The sequence below is a fragment of the Oncorhynchus nerka genome, linkage group LG15, assembly GCF_034236695.1.
Source record: "Oncorhynchus nerka isolate Pitt River linkage group LG15, Oner_Uvic_2.0, whole genome shotgun sequence".
Lineage (NCBI taxonomy): Eukaryota > Metazoa > Chordata > Actinopteri > Salmoniformes > Salmonidae > Oncorhynchus > Oncorhynchus nerka.
Window position 1 is genome coordinate 95438770 of NC_088410.1, and position 17500 is coordinate 95456269.

At 47.5% G+C, this 17500-nt stretch overlaps 1 protein-coding gene across 1 annotated transcript in view; it reads left to right on the forward strand.

The window, feature by feature from the left end:
• The window catches only part of LOC135559854 (dual specificity calcium/calmodulin-dependent 3',5'-cyclic nucleotide phosphodiesterase 1B-like), a 189621-nt gene extending 179142 nt beyond the window's left edge, over positions 1–10479 (forward strand). Inside the window, exons 7-13 of the mRNA XM_065000739.1 lie at positions 833–933; positions 3955–4080; positions 6970–7071; positions 7364–7484; positions 8400–8481; positions 9980–10097; positions 10320–10479. Coding sequence (XP_064856811.1) covers positions 833–933; positions 3955–4080; positions 6970–7071; positions 7364–7484; positions 8400–8481; positions 9980–10097; positions 10320–10479 — 810 coding nt within the window. The remainder of the gene's footprint in view (positions 1–832; positions 934–3954; positions 4081–6969; positions 7072–7363; positions 7485–8399; positions 8482–9979; positions 10098–10319) is intronic.
• The last annotated feature ends 7021 nt before the right edge of the window (positions 10480–17500 follow it).

Below are 17500 nucleotides of genomic sequence, written 5' to 3' on the forward strand. Positions count from 1 at the left end.
ATTACACCACAACCACCGCCGCCACCACCACCACCATTACACCACCACAATTACACCACCACCACCACCATTACACCACCACCACCACCATTACACCACCGCCACCATTACACCACAACCACCGCCACCGCCGCCACCACCATAACCACCACCACCACCACCATTACACCACCACCGCCACCACCATTACACCACCACCACCACCGCCACCACCACCACAACCGCCACCATTACACCACCACCACCATTACACCACCACCACCACCATTACACCACCACCACCATTACACCACCACCACCACCACCATTACACCACAACCACCACCACCACCACCATTACACCACCACCACCATTACACCACCACCACAACCACCACCACCACCACCACCACCACCACCACTACACCACCACCGCCTGTTAGCTTGCACGGTTCTTGCTATTCTCCTTTGACCTCCCTCATCAACGAGCAGTTTTCACCGCAGCTGACTGGATGTTTGTTTGTCTCACCGTTCTCTGTAAACCCTAGACACTGTCGTGCGTGAAAAGCCCAGGAGGCCTGGCCGTTTCTGTGATACTGAAAGTGGCGCACCTGGCACTGACCATCATACCACATTCAAAGTTGCTTAGGTCATTTGGTCCATTCTCACGTTCAATCGAAGAGTACTTGAATACCTCAATGCCTGTCTGTCTGTTTTACAGAGCAAACCACGAACAAGGGGACTCCCATGTCTGTAGGAGAAACATGTACATGGTGTGATTTACCCAATACACTGGCCACGGAGTATATATGATGTTTATAACAGGGGGTATCTGTGTGGGTCTCACGTGCAGCACTGGTTGACTGAACTGGAGGTCCTGGCGTCACTGTTTGCTGCGGCCATCCATGACTACGAACACACTGGAACTACAAACAACTTCCACATTCACACAAAGTAAGATGAAGTAAAGTAAGAATTACTGAGGTGTTCAAAAAAGGCATTTGATTTCAGAGTGAAATTCACATCCACATTAACACCAAGTAAGACAAAACCGTGCAATTGTTATCCTTGCCTCGACTATGCCAAACTATTATTCTCTGATTCTATTAGATTACTGAAGTGTTTACGAATGTGTATGAGAGAGAGAGAGAGAGAGAGACAGAGAGAGAGAGAGAGAGAGAGAGAGAGAGAGAGAGAGAGAGAGAGATTCTCAACTACTCACAGCTCCTGCATACTCCTTCTTAAGCAAACATATCTTATGGAGGGAAGGCAGTATTTTTAGCAGTAGATTTTCCACATAGAGACACAGATGGACCTAAGAACTCTGTATCCTGGCACACAGATGACCTCTTTATTTTGGGAACGAAACACGAGGGCCTGCTGCCCTCAGCTAGATAGCTTGAAGTTATGAGCATGCAGTTCTCCTATAAAATGCATACTCATATAAAATAAATACAAATACAAATTGTGCAGTATTTGGCCCTGAGGGAATCTCAATGCTCTGACATATCATCCATTTTTATTTTTTAAATGTATTGCTTAATAAACACATATGCAAATTACTTTAGACAGTGGGTTTGATCAGGGGAACTACTTGCCGTTCTTTTTCGGTCCTTTACATCTATCGGTCCTCATCTCTCAGGCAGGGTAGCCTAGTGGTTAGAGTGGAGGCGGCAGGGTAGCCTAGTGGTTAGAGTGGAGGGGGCGGCAGAGTAGCCTAGTGGTTAGAGTGGAGGGCGGCAGGGTAGCCTAGTGGTTAGAGTGGAGGGGCGGCAGGGTAGCCTAGTGGTTAGAGTGGAGGGGCGGCAGGGTAGCCTAGTGGTTAGAGTGGAGGGGCGACAGGTTAGCCTAGTGGTTAGAGTGGAGGGGCGGCAGGGTAGCCTAGTGGTTAGAGTGGAGGGGCGGCAGGGTAGCCTAGTGGTTAGAGTGGAGGGGCGGCAGGGTAGCCTAGTGGTTAGAGTGGAGGGGCGGCAGGGTAGCCTAGTGGTTAGAGTGGAGGGCGGCAGGGTAGCCTAGTGGTTAGAGTGGAGGGCGGCAGGTAGCCTAGTGGTTAGAGTGTGGTTAGAGTGGAGTGGGCGGCAGGGTAGCCTAGTGGTTAGAGTGGAGGGCGGCAGGGTAGCCTAGTGGTTAGAGTGGAGGGCGGCAGGGTAGCCTAGTGGTTAGAGTGGAGGGCGGCAGGGTAGCCTAGTGGTTAGAGTGGAGGGGCGGCAGGGTAGCCTAGTGGTTAGAGTGGAGGGGCGGCAGGGTAGCCTAGTGGTTAGAGTGGAGGGGCGGCAGGGTAGCCTAGTGGTTAGAGTGGAGGGCGGCAGGGTAGCCTAGTGGTTAGAGTGGAGGGGCGGCAGGGTAGCCTAGTGGTTAGAGTGGAGGGCGGCAGGGTAGCCTAGTGGTTAGAGTGGAGGGGCGGCAGGGTAGCCTAGTGGTTAGAGTGGAGGGCGGCAGGGTAGCCTAGTGGTTAGAGTGGAGGGCGGCAGGGTAGCCTAGTGGTTAGAGTGGAGGGCGGCAGGGTAGCCTAGTGGTTAGAGTGTAGGGGCGGCAGGGTAGCCTAGTGGTTAGAGTGGAGGGGCGGCAGGGTAGCCTAGTGGTTAGAGTGGAGGGGGCGGCAGGGTAGCCTAGTGGTTAGAGTGGAGGGGGCGGCAGGGTAGCCTAGTGGTTAGAGTGGAGGGCGGCAGGGTAGCCTAGTGGTTAGAGTGGAGGGCGGCAGGGTAGCCTAGTGGTTAGAGTGGAGGGGCGGCAGGGTAGCCTAGTGGTTAGAGTGGAGGGGCGGCAGGGTAGCCTAGTGGTTAGAGTGGAGGGGCGGCAGGGTAGCCTAGTGGTTAGAGTGGAGGGGCGGCAGGGTAGCCTAGTGGTTAGAGTGGAGGGGCGGCAGGGTAGCCTAGTGGTTAGAGTGGCGGGGCGGCAGGGTAGCCTAGTGGTTAGAGCGTTGGACTAGTAACCGGAAGGCTGCAAGTTCAAATCCCTGAGCTGACAAGGTACAAATCTGTCGTTCTGCCCCCTGAACAGGCATTTAACCCACTGTTCCTAGGCCGTCATTGAAAATAAGAATTTGTTCTTAACTGACTTGCCTAGTTAAATAAAGGTAAAAAAATAAATAATCATGAACACCACTTTATTACTATACTGTTACTACACCCAGTGATGCTGCATGTCCCTAACTATTAGCCTGGCTCGTATGTGCTTAAGCCACATCCTCCCACTGTCATTGTCATGCTCAACATGTTTCTGTTAGACAGACACAGGACAAACTATCACCTGGTCCCAGGTCTGTAGGTTTAGGGTTAAAGGCATGACAACAGCAGACAGATGATTTATCCAAAGCACATACAAAGCACAATGTGCTAGGACCAGGCTAGGACAGGGCTAGGACAGACCAGGACCAGGATAAGACCAAGCTAGGACCAGGCTAGGACAAGACCAGGACAAGACCAGGACCAAGCTAAGACCAGGCTAGGACAAGACCAGGACCAAGCTAGGACCAGGCTAGGACACGATCTGGACCAGGCTAGGACAAGACCAGGACCAAGCTAGGACCAGGCTAGGACACGATCTGGACCAGGCTAGGACAAGACCAGGCTAGGACCAGACTAGGACAAGACCAGGCTAGGTCAAGACCAGCCTAGGACCAGGCCATGACCAGGCTAGGACCAGGACAGGACAAGACCAGGATAAGACCAGGACCAGGCTAAGACCAGGCTAGGACAAGACCAGGACCAGGCTAGGACAGACCAGGACCAGGCTAGGACCAGGCCAGGACAAGACCAGGACCAAGCTAGGACCAGGACAGGACAAGACCAGGGCCGGGCTAGGACAGACCAGGACCATGCTAGGACCATGCCAGGGCCAAGCTAGGACCAGGACAGGACAAGACCAGGACCAGGCTAGGACAAGACCAGGACAAGACCTGGACAAGGCTAGGACCAGGATATCAAACCAGTACTTCATGAATGTTTTCCATCTGTGTGTTTTTTTGTACTGTAGGTCAGACTTTGCTATGATCTACAACGACCGGTCAGTCCAGGAGAGCCATCACATCAGTGCTGCGTTCCGTCTTCTCCAAGACGACCAGTCCAACATCTTCATGAACCTCTCCAGGGAAGAGTGGATGTAAGAATGATACAGATGTTAGATCTTAATTTGAGTCTGTTTACTACAGCAGGAAAATAATCCTGCAGCAACAGGAAATTATAATTATTATGTGGATTATAATTAATGGAAATGTTTTAAAAGGGTTGATAAATGTTTTGTTATGGCAAATCAAGTCTGACATTTTAAAGTGGAAATTAAAAACCTTAGACATCTTTTAGACCTTGAATACACTACAACAGTGATGTCAAACTCATTCCACAGAGGGCTGAGCGTCTTGGAGTTTTAGTTTTTAAATTTCAATTAAAACCTAGAAAACCAGGTGAAGGGAGTTCCTTACTAATTAGTGACCTTAAATCATCAATTAAGTACAAGGGTGGAGCGAAAACCCGTAGACACTCCGCCCTCCAGCTTGCATTTCCTGAAGCGCAGGAACATTCTCAGCAACATAAGAGTGATCAAATTAAAATCCTACATCTGTATATTTTACATGACTAGCGTACTACCCTCTAACTTATCTAATGTACCACCTCTCACACAGTATCATTTGATGTTTTTGTATCCACCTTTTAACACAGATTTGTCAATCAATCATCTTTAAAAAATGTATAATAGCCTGTTACAGCACTGTGTTGGTCAGACGTACAGTACATGACTCAGTACATGACTCAGTACATGACTCAGTACATGACTCAGTACAGTACATGACTCAGTACATGACTCAGTACATGACTCAGTACAGTACATGACTCAGTACATGACTCAGTACATGACTCAGTACAGTACATGACTCAGTACAGTACATGACTCAGTACATGACTCAGTACAGTACATGACTCAGTACATGACTCAGTACAGTACATGACTCAGTACATGACTCAGTACAGTACATGACTCAGTTCATGCCTCAGTACAGTACATGACTCAGTACAGTACATGACTCAGTACATGACTCAGTACATGACTCAGTACAGTACATGATTCAGTACAGTACATGACTCAGTACATGACTCAGCACGGTACATGACTCAGTACATGCCTCAGCACTGTACATGCCTCAGTACATGACTCAGTACATGCCTCAGCACAGTACATGCCTCAGTACATGCCTCAGTACATGCCTCAGCACAGTACATGCCTCAGTACATGCCTCAGTACATGCCTCAGCACAGTACATGCCTCAGTACATGCCTCAGCACAGTACATGCCTCAATACATGCCTCAGCACAGTACATGCCTCAGTACATGCCTCAGCACAGTACATGACTCAGTACATGACTCAGTACAGTACATGCCTCAGTACATGCCTCAGCACAGTACATGACTCAGTACATGACTCAGTACAGTACATGCCTCAGTACATGCCTCAGCACAGTACATGCCTCAGTACATGCCTCAGCACAGTACATGACTCAGTACATGACTCAGTACAGTACATGCCTCAGTACATGCCTCAGCACAGTACATGACTCAGTACATGCCTCAGCACAGTACATGACTCAGTACATGCCTCCTTGACTTCTGAACTGCCCAGCAAAAAGGCAGGCAGACAGACAGACAGACAGACAGACAGACGGACAGACGGACAGACAGACGGACGGAGGGACGGATGGACAGACGGATGGACGACAGGCAGACGGACGGACGGACAGACAGACAGACAGACAGACAGACAGACAGACAGACAGACAGACAGACAGACAGACAGACAGACAGACAGACAGACAGACAGACAGACAGACAGACAGACAGACAGACAGACAGACAGACAGACAGACAGACAGACAGACAGACAGACAGACAGACAGACAGACAGACAGACAGACAGACAGACAGACAGACAGACAGACAGACAGACAGACAGACAGACAGACAGACAGACAGACAGACAGACAGACAGACAGACAGACAGACAGACAGACAGACAGACAGACAGACAGACAGACAGACAGACAGACAGACAGACAGACAGACAGACAGACAGACAGACAGACAGACAGACAGACAGACAGACAGACAGACAGACAGACAGACAGACAGACAGACAGACAGACAGACAGACAGACAGACAGACAGACAGACAGACAGACAGACAGACAGACAGACAGACAGACAGACAGACAGACAGACAGACAGACAGACAGACAGACAGACAGACAGACAGACAGACAGACAGACAGACAGACAGACAGACAGACAGACAGACAGACAGACAGACAGACAGACAGACAGACAGACAGACAGACAGACAGACAGACAGACAGACAGATAGATAGATAGATAGATAGATAGATAGATAGACATACAGAGAGAAAGACCGAGAGAAAGACATCGACAGACAGAAGACATCGACAGACAGAAGCAAATGGAACAACAGCTCTGCTCAGACAGACAGACAGACAGAGCAGCACAAATCCAGGTTACCATGGGAACAAGGCAGCCCATCAGGACAGTCTGAAAAGGTTACAACCCATGGGATTATCTTTAGGATTGAAATTGCAGAATGACTCTGCGTCCCAAATGACAGCCCATTCCGCTGTGCTCGCTCCTCTCCCCCTCCCGCACTGCCCCCCTCTCTGAATCCTGTGCATGTGTGTGTGTGTGTTGGTGCGCATGTGTGCATGTCTGTGTGTGTGTGTTGGTGCGTGTGGGTGCATGCGTGCGTGGGTGTGTGTGTGTGTTTGTGTGCATGTCTGTATGTGTGGTTGTGTGTGTGTGCATGTGTGTGCGTGCTTGTGTGTGTGCGTGTGTGTGTGATGGTGCGTGTGTGTGTGCGTGTGTGTGTGTGTGTGTGTGTGTTGCTGCGCGTGTGTGTGTGTGTGTGTGTGTGTGTGTGTGTGTGTGTGTGTGTGTGTGTGTGTGTGTGTGTGTGTGTGCGTGTGTGTGTGTGTGTGCGTGTGTGTATGACAGGGAGCTGCGAGCGCTGGTGATAGAGATGGTGTTGGCTACAGACATGTCGTCTCACCTCGTCCAGGTCAAAGCCATTAAGGGGTGTCTGCAGCAGCACGAAGGGTAGGTGCCGTTTCTCCCAGGTCACATGATCAAAGATGGAGATTATTATGACAGAACTGAGTATGCTAGAGACGAATGTAAGGAATATGATACTGTTAGACCATTGTTTTTAGATATAATGATGGATGTTATTCCTGTTTTTGTATTTTGAAGAGCACTTCATGTCAACTGAATTGAATGAGTGTGTGTAACTCGCCCAGTAACTCCAATGATTTACATGAAAGTCCAAGAGTTTGGTTCTCCTCCAAAACCCAGCAATAACTCTTCACTGTTTGTTTCCTGTGACTAACAGCATAGACAAACCCAAAGCCCTGTCCCTACTACTGCACACTGCAGACATCAGCCACCCCTCCAAGCCCTGGGGTCTGCACTCTCGCTGGACCAAAGCCCTCATAGAAGAGTTCTTCAGACAGGTAGGACCACTGGTTGAACTTTACAACTAGGGACAGGATTTTCCTGACTGGGTACTGTGATAGACCTGGGTAGTTTCATGTACTGTGATAGACCTGGGTAGTCTCATGTACTGTGACAGACCTGGGTCGTCTCGTGTACTGTGACAGTCCTGGGTCGTCTCGTGTACTGTGACAGACCTGGGTCGTCTTGTGTACTGTGACAGTCCTGGGTAGTCTCATGTACTGTGACAGTCCTGGGTCGTCTCGTGTACTGTGACAGACCTGGGTCGTCTTGTGTACTGTGACAGTCCTGGGTCGTCTCGTGTACTGTGATAGACCTGGGTAGTCTCATGTACTGTGACAGTCCTGGGTCGTCTCGTGTACTGTGACAGACCTGGGTCGTCTTGTGTACTGTGACAGTCCTGGGTCGTCTCGTGTACTGTGATAGACCTGGGTAGTCTCATGTACTGTGACAGTCCTGGGTCGTCTTGTGTACTGTGACAGTCCTGGGTCGTCTCGTGTACTGTGATAGACCTAGGTAGTCTCATGTACTGTGACAGTCCTGGGTCGTCTCGTACTGTGACAGACCTGGGTCGTCTTGTGTACTGTGACAGTCCTGGGTCGTCGTGTACTGTGACAGACCTGGGTCGTCTCGTGTACTGTGATAGACCTGGGTAGTCTCATGTACTGTGACAGTGCTGGGTCGTCTCGTGTACTGTGACAGACCTGGGTCGTCTTGTGTACTGTGACAGTCCTGGGTCGTCTTGTGTACTGTGACAGACCTGGGTCGTCTTGTGTACTGTGACAGTCCTGGGTCGTCTCGTGTACTGTGACGGTTCGGTTTCATTTTATGACTATTCTTGGATTATCTTGCTCGTTGTTGAGTGTCTTAGAAAGCCCATTGAAATGTGTTCTCTCTCTTTCTGTCTTCCTGAGGGTGACAGAGAGGCAGAACTAGGTCTTCCTTTCTCTCCACTGTGTGATCGGAACAGCACCCTAGTCGCAGAGTCGCAGATAGGTCATTGAAAATACCTTTACAATCCAGTAAATCATTCACTTACACATTCATTCATTACTGAATACGGATCCATTCACTACTGAATCCATTCATTACTGAATACGGATCCATTCATTACTGAATACTCATCCATTCATTACTGAATACGGATCCATTCATTACTGAATACTCATCCATTCATTACTGAATACTGATCCATTCACTACTGAATAACGATCCATTCACTACTGAATACTGATCCATTCACTACTGAATACTGGTCCATTCATTACTGAATACTGATCCATTCATTACTGAATACTGATCCATTCATTACTGAATACTGATCCATTCATTACTGAATACTGATCCATTCACTACTGAATACTGATCCATTCATTACTGAATACTGATCAATTCACTACTGAATACTGATCCATTCATTACTGAATACTGATCCATTCACTACTGAATACTGATCCATTCACTACTGAATACTCATCCATTCATTACTGAACACTGATCCATTCATTACTGAATACTGATCCATTCACTACTGAATACTGATCCATTCATTACTGAATACTGATCCATTCACTACTGAATACTGAACCATTCATTACTGAATACTGATCCATTCACTACTGAATACTGATCCATTCACTACTGAATAACGATCCATTCACTACTGAATACTGATCCATTCATTACTGAATACTGATCCATTCACTACTGAATAACGATCCATTCATTACTGAATACTGATCCATTCATTACTGAATACTGAACCATTCATTACTGAATAACGATCCATTCACTACTGAATAACGATCCATTCACTACTGAATACTGATCCATTCACTACTGAATACTGATCCATTCATTACTGAATACTGATCCATTCATTACTGAATACTGAACCATTCATTACTGAATACTGATCCATTCACTACTGAATACTGATCCATTCACTACTGAATAACGATCCATTCACTACTGAATACTGATCCATTCATTACTGAATACTGATCCATTCACTACTGAATAACTATCCATTCACTACTGAATAACGATCCATTCATTACTGAATACTGATCCATTCATTACTGAATACTGAACCATTCATTACTGAATACTGATCCATTCACTACTGAATACTGATCCATTCACTACTGAATAACGATCCATTCACTACTGAATACTGATCCATTCATTACTGAATACTGATCCATTCACTACTGAATAACTATCCATTCACTACTGAATACTGATCCATTCACTACTGAATACTGATCCATTCATTACTGAATACTGATCCATTCATTACTGAATACTGATCCATTCATTACTGAATACTGATCCATTCATTACTGAATACTGATCCATTCACTACTGAATACTGATCCATTCACTACTGAATACTGGTCCATTGACCAGTATTCAGGTGTGTATGTATATATATTTATGTGTTTGATATAATGTACTAAACTGTCCTCATAAGACTCTATGTCTCTTGTAGGTTTCATAGACTTCATAGTAGACCCTACGTTCTCCCTACTGACTGACATGGCTGAGAAGATAGTAATTCCCCTGGTGGAAGACAACCCAGGCCCACCAGACCCCTGCAATCGGCATAGGTGACCACATGTCCCATGTATTGGTTTTCTTTATGATATTTACTCGTGCTTGATTAAGTTTGCCTGGTGCAATGGAAGCAACAGAATAGTCCCAAAGAGCCCATTCTGCACAATTCAGGTCGGCTCAATCAAACAGTGAAAAATTATTCGGAGAAGATAAAAAACCCAAAAAGAAACATCGGGACCCAGGTCTGCTGACGACCAGCTGTTGTCTTTTTGCAGTAATCTGTGGAAGGAGAGTTCCAGAGGACTACAGTGGAGCCTGGCTCACTTCACCTCAGAACTGGTCACCTTCAGATCCACCTGGACACGACACACAGAAGACAACAAGTTCAAATGGAAGGAGAGCGGCTCTAATGGTAATGTGACAGACTTCTACTAACACCTTCTTATACCTCAGGGGTGGGCATTCTTACCTTGTTATACCTCAGGGGTGGGCATTCTTACCTTGTTATACCTCAGGGGTGGGCATTCTTACCTTGTTATACATCAGGGGTGGGCATTCTTACCTTGTTATACCTCAGGGGTGGGCAACCTCACCTTATACCTCAGGGGTGGGCAACCATACCTTGTTATACCTCAGGGGTGGGCAACCTTGTTTTACCTCAGGGGTGGGCAACCTTGTTTTACCTCAGGGGTGGGCAACCTCACCTTGTTATACCTCAGGGGTGGGCAACCTCACCTTGTTATACCTCAGGGGTGGGCAACCTTACCTTGTTTTACCTCAGGGGTGGACAACCTCACCTTTTTATACCTCAGGGGTGGGCAACCTTGTTATACCTCAGGGGTGGGCAACCTCACCTTGTTTTACCTCAGGGGTGGGCAACCTCACCTTGTTATACCTCAGGGGTGGGCAACCTTACCTTGTTTTACCTCAGGGGTGGACAACCTCACCTTTTTATACCTCAGGGGTGGGCAACCTTACCTTGTTTTACCTCAGGGGTGGGCATCCTTAACTTGTTATACCTCAGGGGTGGGCAACCTTACATTGTTTTACCTCAGGGGTGGGCATCCTTAACTTGTTATACCTCAGGGGTGGGCAACCTCACCTTGTTTTACCTCAGGGGTGGGCATCCTTAACTTGTTATACCTCAGGGGTGGGCAACCTCACCTTGTTTTACCTCAGGGGTGGGCATCCTTAACTTGTTATACCTTAGGGGTGGACAACCTCACCTTTTTATACCTCAGTGGTGGGCATCCTCACCTTTTTATACCTCAGTGGTGGGCATCCTCACCTTATACCTCAGGGGTGGGCAACCTCACCTTGTTATACCTCAGGGGTGGACAACCTCACCTTGTTATACCTCGGGGGTGGGCATTACCTATGTAACCTATATAAATATTCCATGTGTAAGTCCGAAATAGCACTTATCACCTATGTAGTGCAATATCTTTGATCAGGGCCTTATGTGCCCTGGTCAAAAGTAGTGCACTACATATGGAAATGGGGTCCAATTTGGGATGCGGGCAGTATTTCTCTTTCACCTCCATAAAGCCCCGAGGAGAGGTAGTAGAGAAATTTAAAAGATGTAGGCATGGTTCTTCTTCCAGTCCTCTGTAGTTCAATCATATTTGTATATTCCATTGCTTTCCCTTCTCAGGAATCTTGGATCAGAACGTGACGAAGGAGCCGACTGGGGGAGAGGAACTGTTCTAACGTTGTAATGGTGCTCAACAGCAGAGAGGCCCTCCTCGTGTAGCACGATGCCAAAGGAAACCATATGGAAACCATAGTCATTTAATGAGGGTTGAAACAAACATGCGGGTCATGTTACTTGCTAATTACCAACTATGTTTTCACCCAAAACACATTGTTTAACCAGTTAGGAAAAACATTGATGAAGAAACTGAACAAAGAACATATAGTGCCTTGCGAAAGTATTCGGTCCCCTTGAAATTTGCGACCTTTTGCCACATTTCAGGCTTCAAACAAAGATATAAAACTTTATTTTTTTGTGAAGAATCAACAACAAGTGGGACACAATCATGAAGTGGAACGACATTTATTGGATATTTCAAACTTTTTAACAAATCAAAACTGAAAAATTGGGCGTGCCAAATTATTCAGCCCCTTAAGTTAATACTTTGTAGCGCCACCTTTGCTGCGATTACAGCTGTAAGTCGCTTGGGGTATGTCTCTATCAGTTTTGCACATCGAGAGACTGACATTTTTTCCCATTCCTCCTTGCAAAACAGCTCGAGCTCAGTGAGGTTGGATGGAGAGCATTTGTGAACAGCAGTTTTCAGTTCTTTCCACAGATTCTCGATTGGATTCAGGTCTGGACTTTGACTTGGCCATTCTAACACCTGGATATGTTTATTTTTGAACCATTCTATTGTAGATTTTGCTACATGTTTTGGATCATTGTCTTGTTGGAAGACAAATCTCCGTCCCAGTCTCAGGCCTTTTGCAGACTCCATCAGGTTTTCTTCCAGAATGGTCCTTTATTTGTCTCCATCCATCTTCCCATCAATTTTAACCATCTTCCCTGTCCCTGCTGAAGAAAAGCAGGCCCAAACCATGATGCTGCCACCACCATGTTTGACAGTGGGGATGTGTGTTCAGGGTGATGCGCTGTGTTGCTTTTACGCTACTGAACTTCTGGAGAGAGTTTGCTGCAATGAAAGTAAAGGGGCTGAATAATTTTGCACGCCCAATTTTTCAGTTTTTGATTTGTTAAAAAAGTTTGAAATATCCAATAAATGTCGTTCCACTTCATGATTGTGTCCCACTTGTTGTTGATTCTTCACAAAAAAATACAGTTTTAAATCTTTATGTTTGAAGCCTGAAATGTGGCAAAAGGTGGCAAAGTTCAAGGGGGCCGAATACTTTCAAGTAAGGCACTGTATGTGTAACATGGGTATCAGGGGTAACAGGGGTAACAGGGTAACATGGGTAGCAGGGTAACAGGGGTAGCAGGGGTAACAGGGGTAACAGGGGTATCAGGGGGTAACATGGTAACAGGGGTAACAGGGCTAACATGGGTAGCAGGGGTAACATCGTAACATGGGGTAACAGGGGTAGCAGGGGTAACATCGTAACATGGGTAGCAGGGGTAACAGGGGTACCAGGGGTAGCAGGGGTAAACATCGTAACATGGGTAGCAGGGGTAACAGGGTAACAGGGGTAGCAGGGCTAACATCAACATGGGTAGCAGGGGTAACAGGGGTAACAGGGGTAGCAGGGCTAACATGGGTAACAGGGGTAACAGGGGTAGCAGGGGTAACATGGGGTAACAGGGGTAGCAGGGGTAACATCATAACATGGGGTAACATGGATAACAGGGGTAGCAGGGGTAACATGGGTAGCAGGGGTAACATCATAACATGGGGTAACAGGGGTAGCATGGGTAACAGGGGTAGCAGGGGTAACAGGGGTAGCAGGGGTAACATGGGTAGCAGGGGTAACAGGGGGAGCAGGGTAACATGGGTAAGATGGGTAACATGGGTAAGATGGGTAACATGGGTAGCAGGGGTAACATGGGTAGCAGGGGTACATGGGTAGCAGGGGTAACATGGGTAGCAGGGGTAACATGGGTAACATGGGCAGCAGGGGTACCAGGGTAACATGGGTAACAGGGGTAACATGGGTAGCATGGGTAACAGAGGTAACATGGGTAACATGGGTAACAGGGGTAACAGGGGTAACATGGGAATCATGGGTAACATGGCTAACATGGCTAACATGGGTAGCAGAGCTAACATGGGTAACATGGGTAACAGGGGTAACATGGGTAACATGGGTAACAGGGTAACAGGGGTAACATGGGTAACAGGGGTAACAGGGGTAACAGGGTAACATGGGTAACAGGGGTAACATGGGTAACAGGGTAACAGGGGTAACATGGGTAACATGGCTAACATGGGTAACAGGGTAACATGGGTAACAGGGGTAACATGGGTAACAGGGGTAACATGGGTAACATGCGTAACAGGGTAACAGAGCTAACATGGGTAACAGGGGTAACATGGGTAACATGGGTAACATGGGTAACATAGGTAACAGGGTAACATGGGTAACAGGGTAACATGGGTAACATGGGTAACAGGGTAACAGGGTAACATGGGTAACAGGGGTAACAGGGGTAACATGGGTAACAGGGTAACAGGGGTAATAGGGTAACAGATAACATGGGTAACAGGTAACATGGGTAACATGGGTAACAGGGTAACAGGGGTAACAGGGTAACATGGGTAACAGGGTAACAGGGGTAACATGGGTAACAGGGTAACATGGGTAACAGGGTAACATGGGTAACAGGGGTAACAGGGGTAACATGTATGTTAAATGTAATATGGTCAATGTTAGAGGGTAGTAACATTCTGGAGATATGTAGAGACTGTTGTTGTTGATGTAAAGTACAGAAGTACAAGATAAAGAGTTTCTACTGTTAATATTCTACCGTTCCACTGAGGAGATTTGGATGAACCATTTAATATTCACATGAAATGTCAAACAAAAAGGGGTTTTCATCTTATTCTTCATCTGTTGTCCAAAGAATTTGAAGTGTGAACTATACTGAATAATAGTAGCCATTGTCCCGGATCTTTAGCCAACTCCTCTGACTATCAGCCCAGGACTAACATACTGTGCCAGATTTGTATCGTGAATGTTGTGATCCTGAGGCCGTCCTGATATGGACCCTGTACATCAAAGGCATGACAGACAGTTCTAGTCAGAGGTGTTGGTTGAATCACTGCAGATCTGGGACCAGGCTACGATATCAGGCCAGTCCTTCAGCAGAGTCCAGTTCACTGGTCCTACAGTAAAGAGGGGGGAAAACTGTGGGGAGGAAGACTAAACCGGGCTACAGTGCTATTATGAAATACTTTGGTGAAAACCCGGTCACGTTTTGAAATATTTAGGTAGTTTTTTTGGCTCATAGCTCTACGTCTAGTGAATAATTGATAAGCTGAATGGTCTATTTTAGGGTTGTAATACAAGTCAACCTGACTCCACACTATAGGTCCGTGATGCAACACTAATGTCACAGCTATATTGGTTGGGTCCAAAATGGCACCCTATTCCCTGCACAGTGCACTACTTTTGACCAGAGCCCTATAGACCCCAGAGCCCTATGTAGTGCACTACTTTTGACCAGAGCCCTATAGACCCCAGAGCCCTATGTAGTGCACTACATTTGACCAGAGCCCTATAGACCCCAAAGCCCTATGTAGTGCACTACTTTTGACCAGAGCCCTATAGACCCCAAGGCCCTATGTAGTGCACTACTTTTGACCAGAGCCCTATAGACCCCAGAGCCCTATGTAGTGCACTACTTTTGACCAGAGCCCTATGGACCCCAGAGCCCTATGTAGTGCACTACATTTGACTAGAGCCCTATAGACCCCAGAAACCTATTTAGTGCACTACTTTTGACCAGAGCCCTATAGACCCCAGAGCCCTATGTAGTGCACTACTTTTGACCAGAGCCCTATGGACCCCAGAGCCCTATGTAGTGCACTACTTTTGACCAGAGCCCTATAGACCCCAGAGCCCTATGTAGTGCACTACATTTGACCAGAGCCCTATAGACCCCAGAGCCCTATGTAGTGCACTACATTTGACCAGAGCCCTATAGACCCCAAAGCCCTATGGACCCCAAAGCCCTATAGACACCAGAGCCCTGTAGACACCAGAGCCCTATGGACCCCAGAGCCCTATGTAGTGCACTACATTTCACCAGAGCCCTATAGACCCCAAAGCCCTATGGACCCCAAAGCCCTATAGACCCCAGAGCCCTATAGACCCCAGAGCCCTATGGACCCCAGAGCCCTATAGACCCCAAAGCCCTATGGACCCCAGAGCCCTATGTAGTGCACTACATTTGACCAGAGCCCTATAGACCCGAGAGCCCTATGTAGTGCACTACTTTGACCAGAGCCCTATAGACCCCAGAGCCCTATGTAGTGCACTACTTTTGACCAGAGCCCTATAGACCCAGAGCCCTATGTAAAATTACATTTGACCAGAGCCCTATAGACCCCAAAGCCCTATGTAGTGCACTACTTTTGACCAGAGCCCTATAGACCCCAAGGCCCTATGTAGTGCACTACTTTTGACCAGAGCCCTATAGACCCCAGAGCCCTATGTAGTGCACTACTTTTGACCAGAGCCCTATGGACCCCAGAGCCCTATGTAGTGCACTACTTTTGACCAGAGCCCTATAGACCCCAGAGCCCTATGTAGTGCACTACATTTGACCAGAGCCCTATAGACCCCAGAGCCCTATGTAGTGCACTACATTTGACCAGAGCCCTATAGACCCCAAAGCCCTATGGACCCCAAAGCCCTATAGACACCAGAGCCCTGTAGACACCAGAGCCCTATGGACCCCAGAGCCCTATGTAGTGCACTACATTTCACCAGAGCCCTATAGACCCCAAAGCCCTATGGACCCCAAAGCCCTATAGACCCCAGAGCCCTATAGACCCCAGAGCCCTATGGACCCCAGAGCCCTATGGACCCCAGAGCCCTATAGACCCCAAAGCCCTATGGACCCCAGAGCCCTATGTAGTGCACTACATTTGACCAGAGCCCTATAGACCCGAGAGCCCTATGTAGTGCACTACTTTGACCAGAGCCCTATAGACCCCAGAGCCCTTGTAGTGCACTACATTTGACCAGAGCCCTATAGACCCCAAAGCCCTATGGACCCCAGACCCCTATGGACCCCAGAGCCCTATAGACCCCAGAGCCCTATGGACACCAGAGCCCTATATACACCAGAGCCCTGTAGACACCAGAGCCCTATGGACCCCAGAGCCCTATGTAGTGCACTACATTTCACCAGAGCCTCTATAGACCCCAAAGCCCTATGAACCCCAGAGCCCTATGGACCCCAGAGCCCTATGGACCCCAGAGCCCTATGGACCCCAGAGCCCTATGGACCCCAGAGCCCTATGTAGTGCACTACATTTGACCAGAGCCTCATGGGTCCTGGTCAAAATTAGTATACTTTGAAGGGAACAGGATTCCAGTTGGGACCCACACCTTCTTAGCCTGCTATTGGTGGTTCTTACTGTATTAAGGCCTGCTATTGGTGGTTCTTACTGTATTAAGGCCTGCTATTGGTGGTTCTTATTGTATTAAGGCCTGCTATTGGTGGTTCTTACTGTATTAAGGTCTGCTATTGGTGGTTCTTACTGTATTAAGGTCTGCTATTGGTGGTTCTTACTGTATTAAGCCCTGCTATTGGTGGTTCTTACTGTATTAAGGCCGCTATTGGTGGTTCTTACTCTATTAAGGCCTGCTATTGGTGGTTCTTACTGTATTAAGGTCTGCTATTGGTGGTTCTTGCTGTATTAAGGCCTACTATTGGTGGAGCAATAAGAGCAATTTTACAGTTAATTAGATGTTGTTGTTTTTTAAAGTAAAACAGACACTTCTTTAACATCGACAC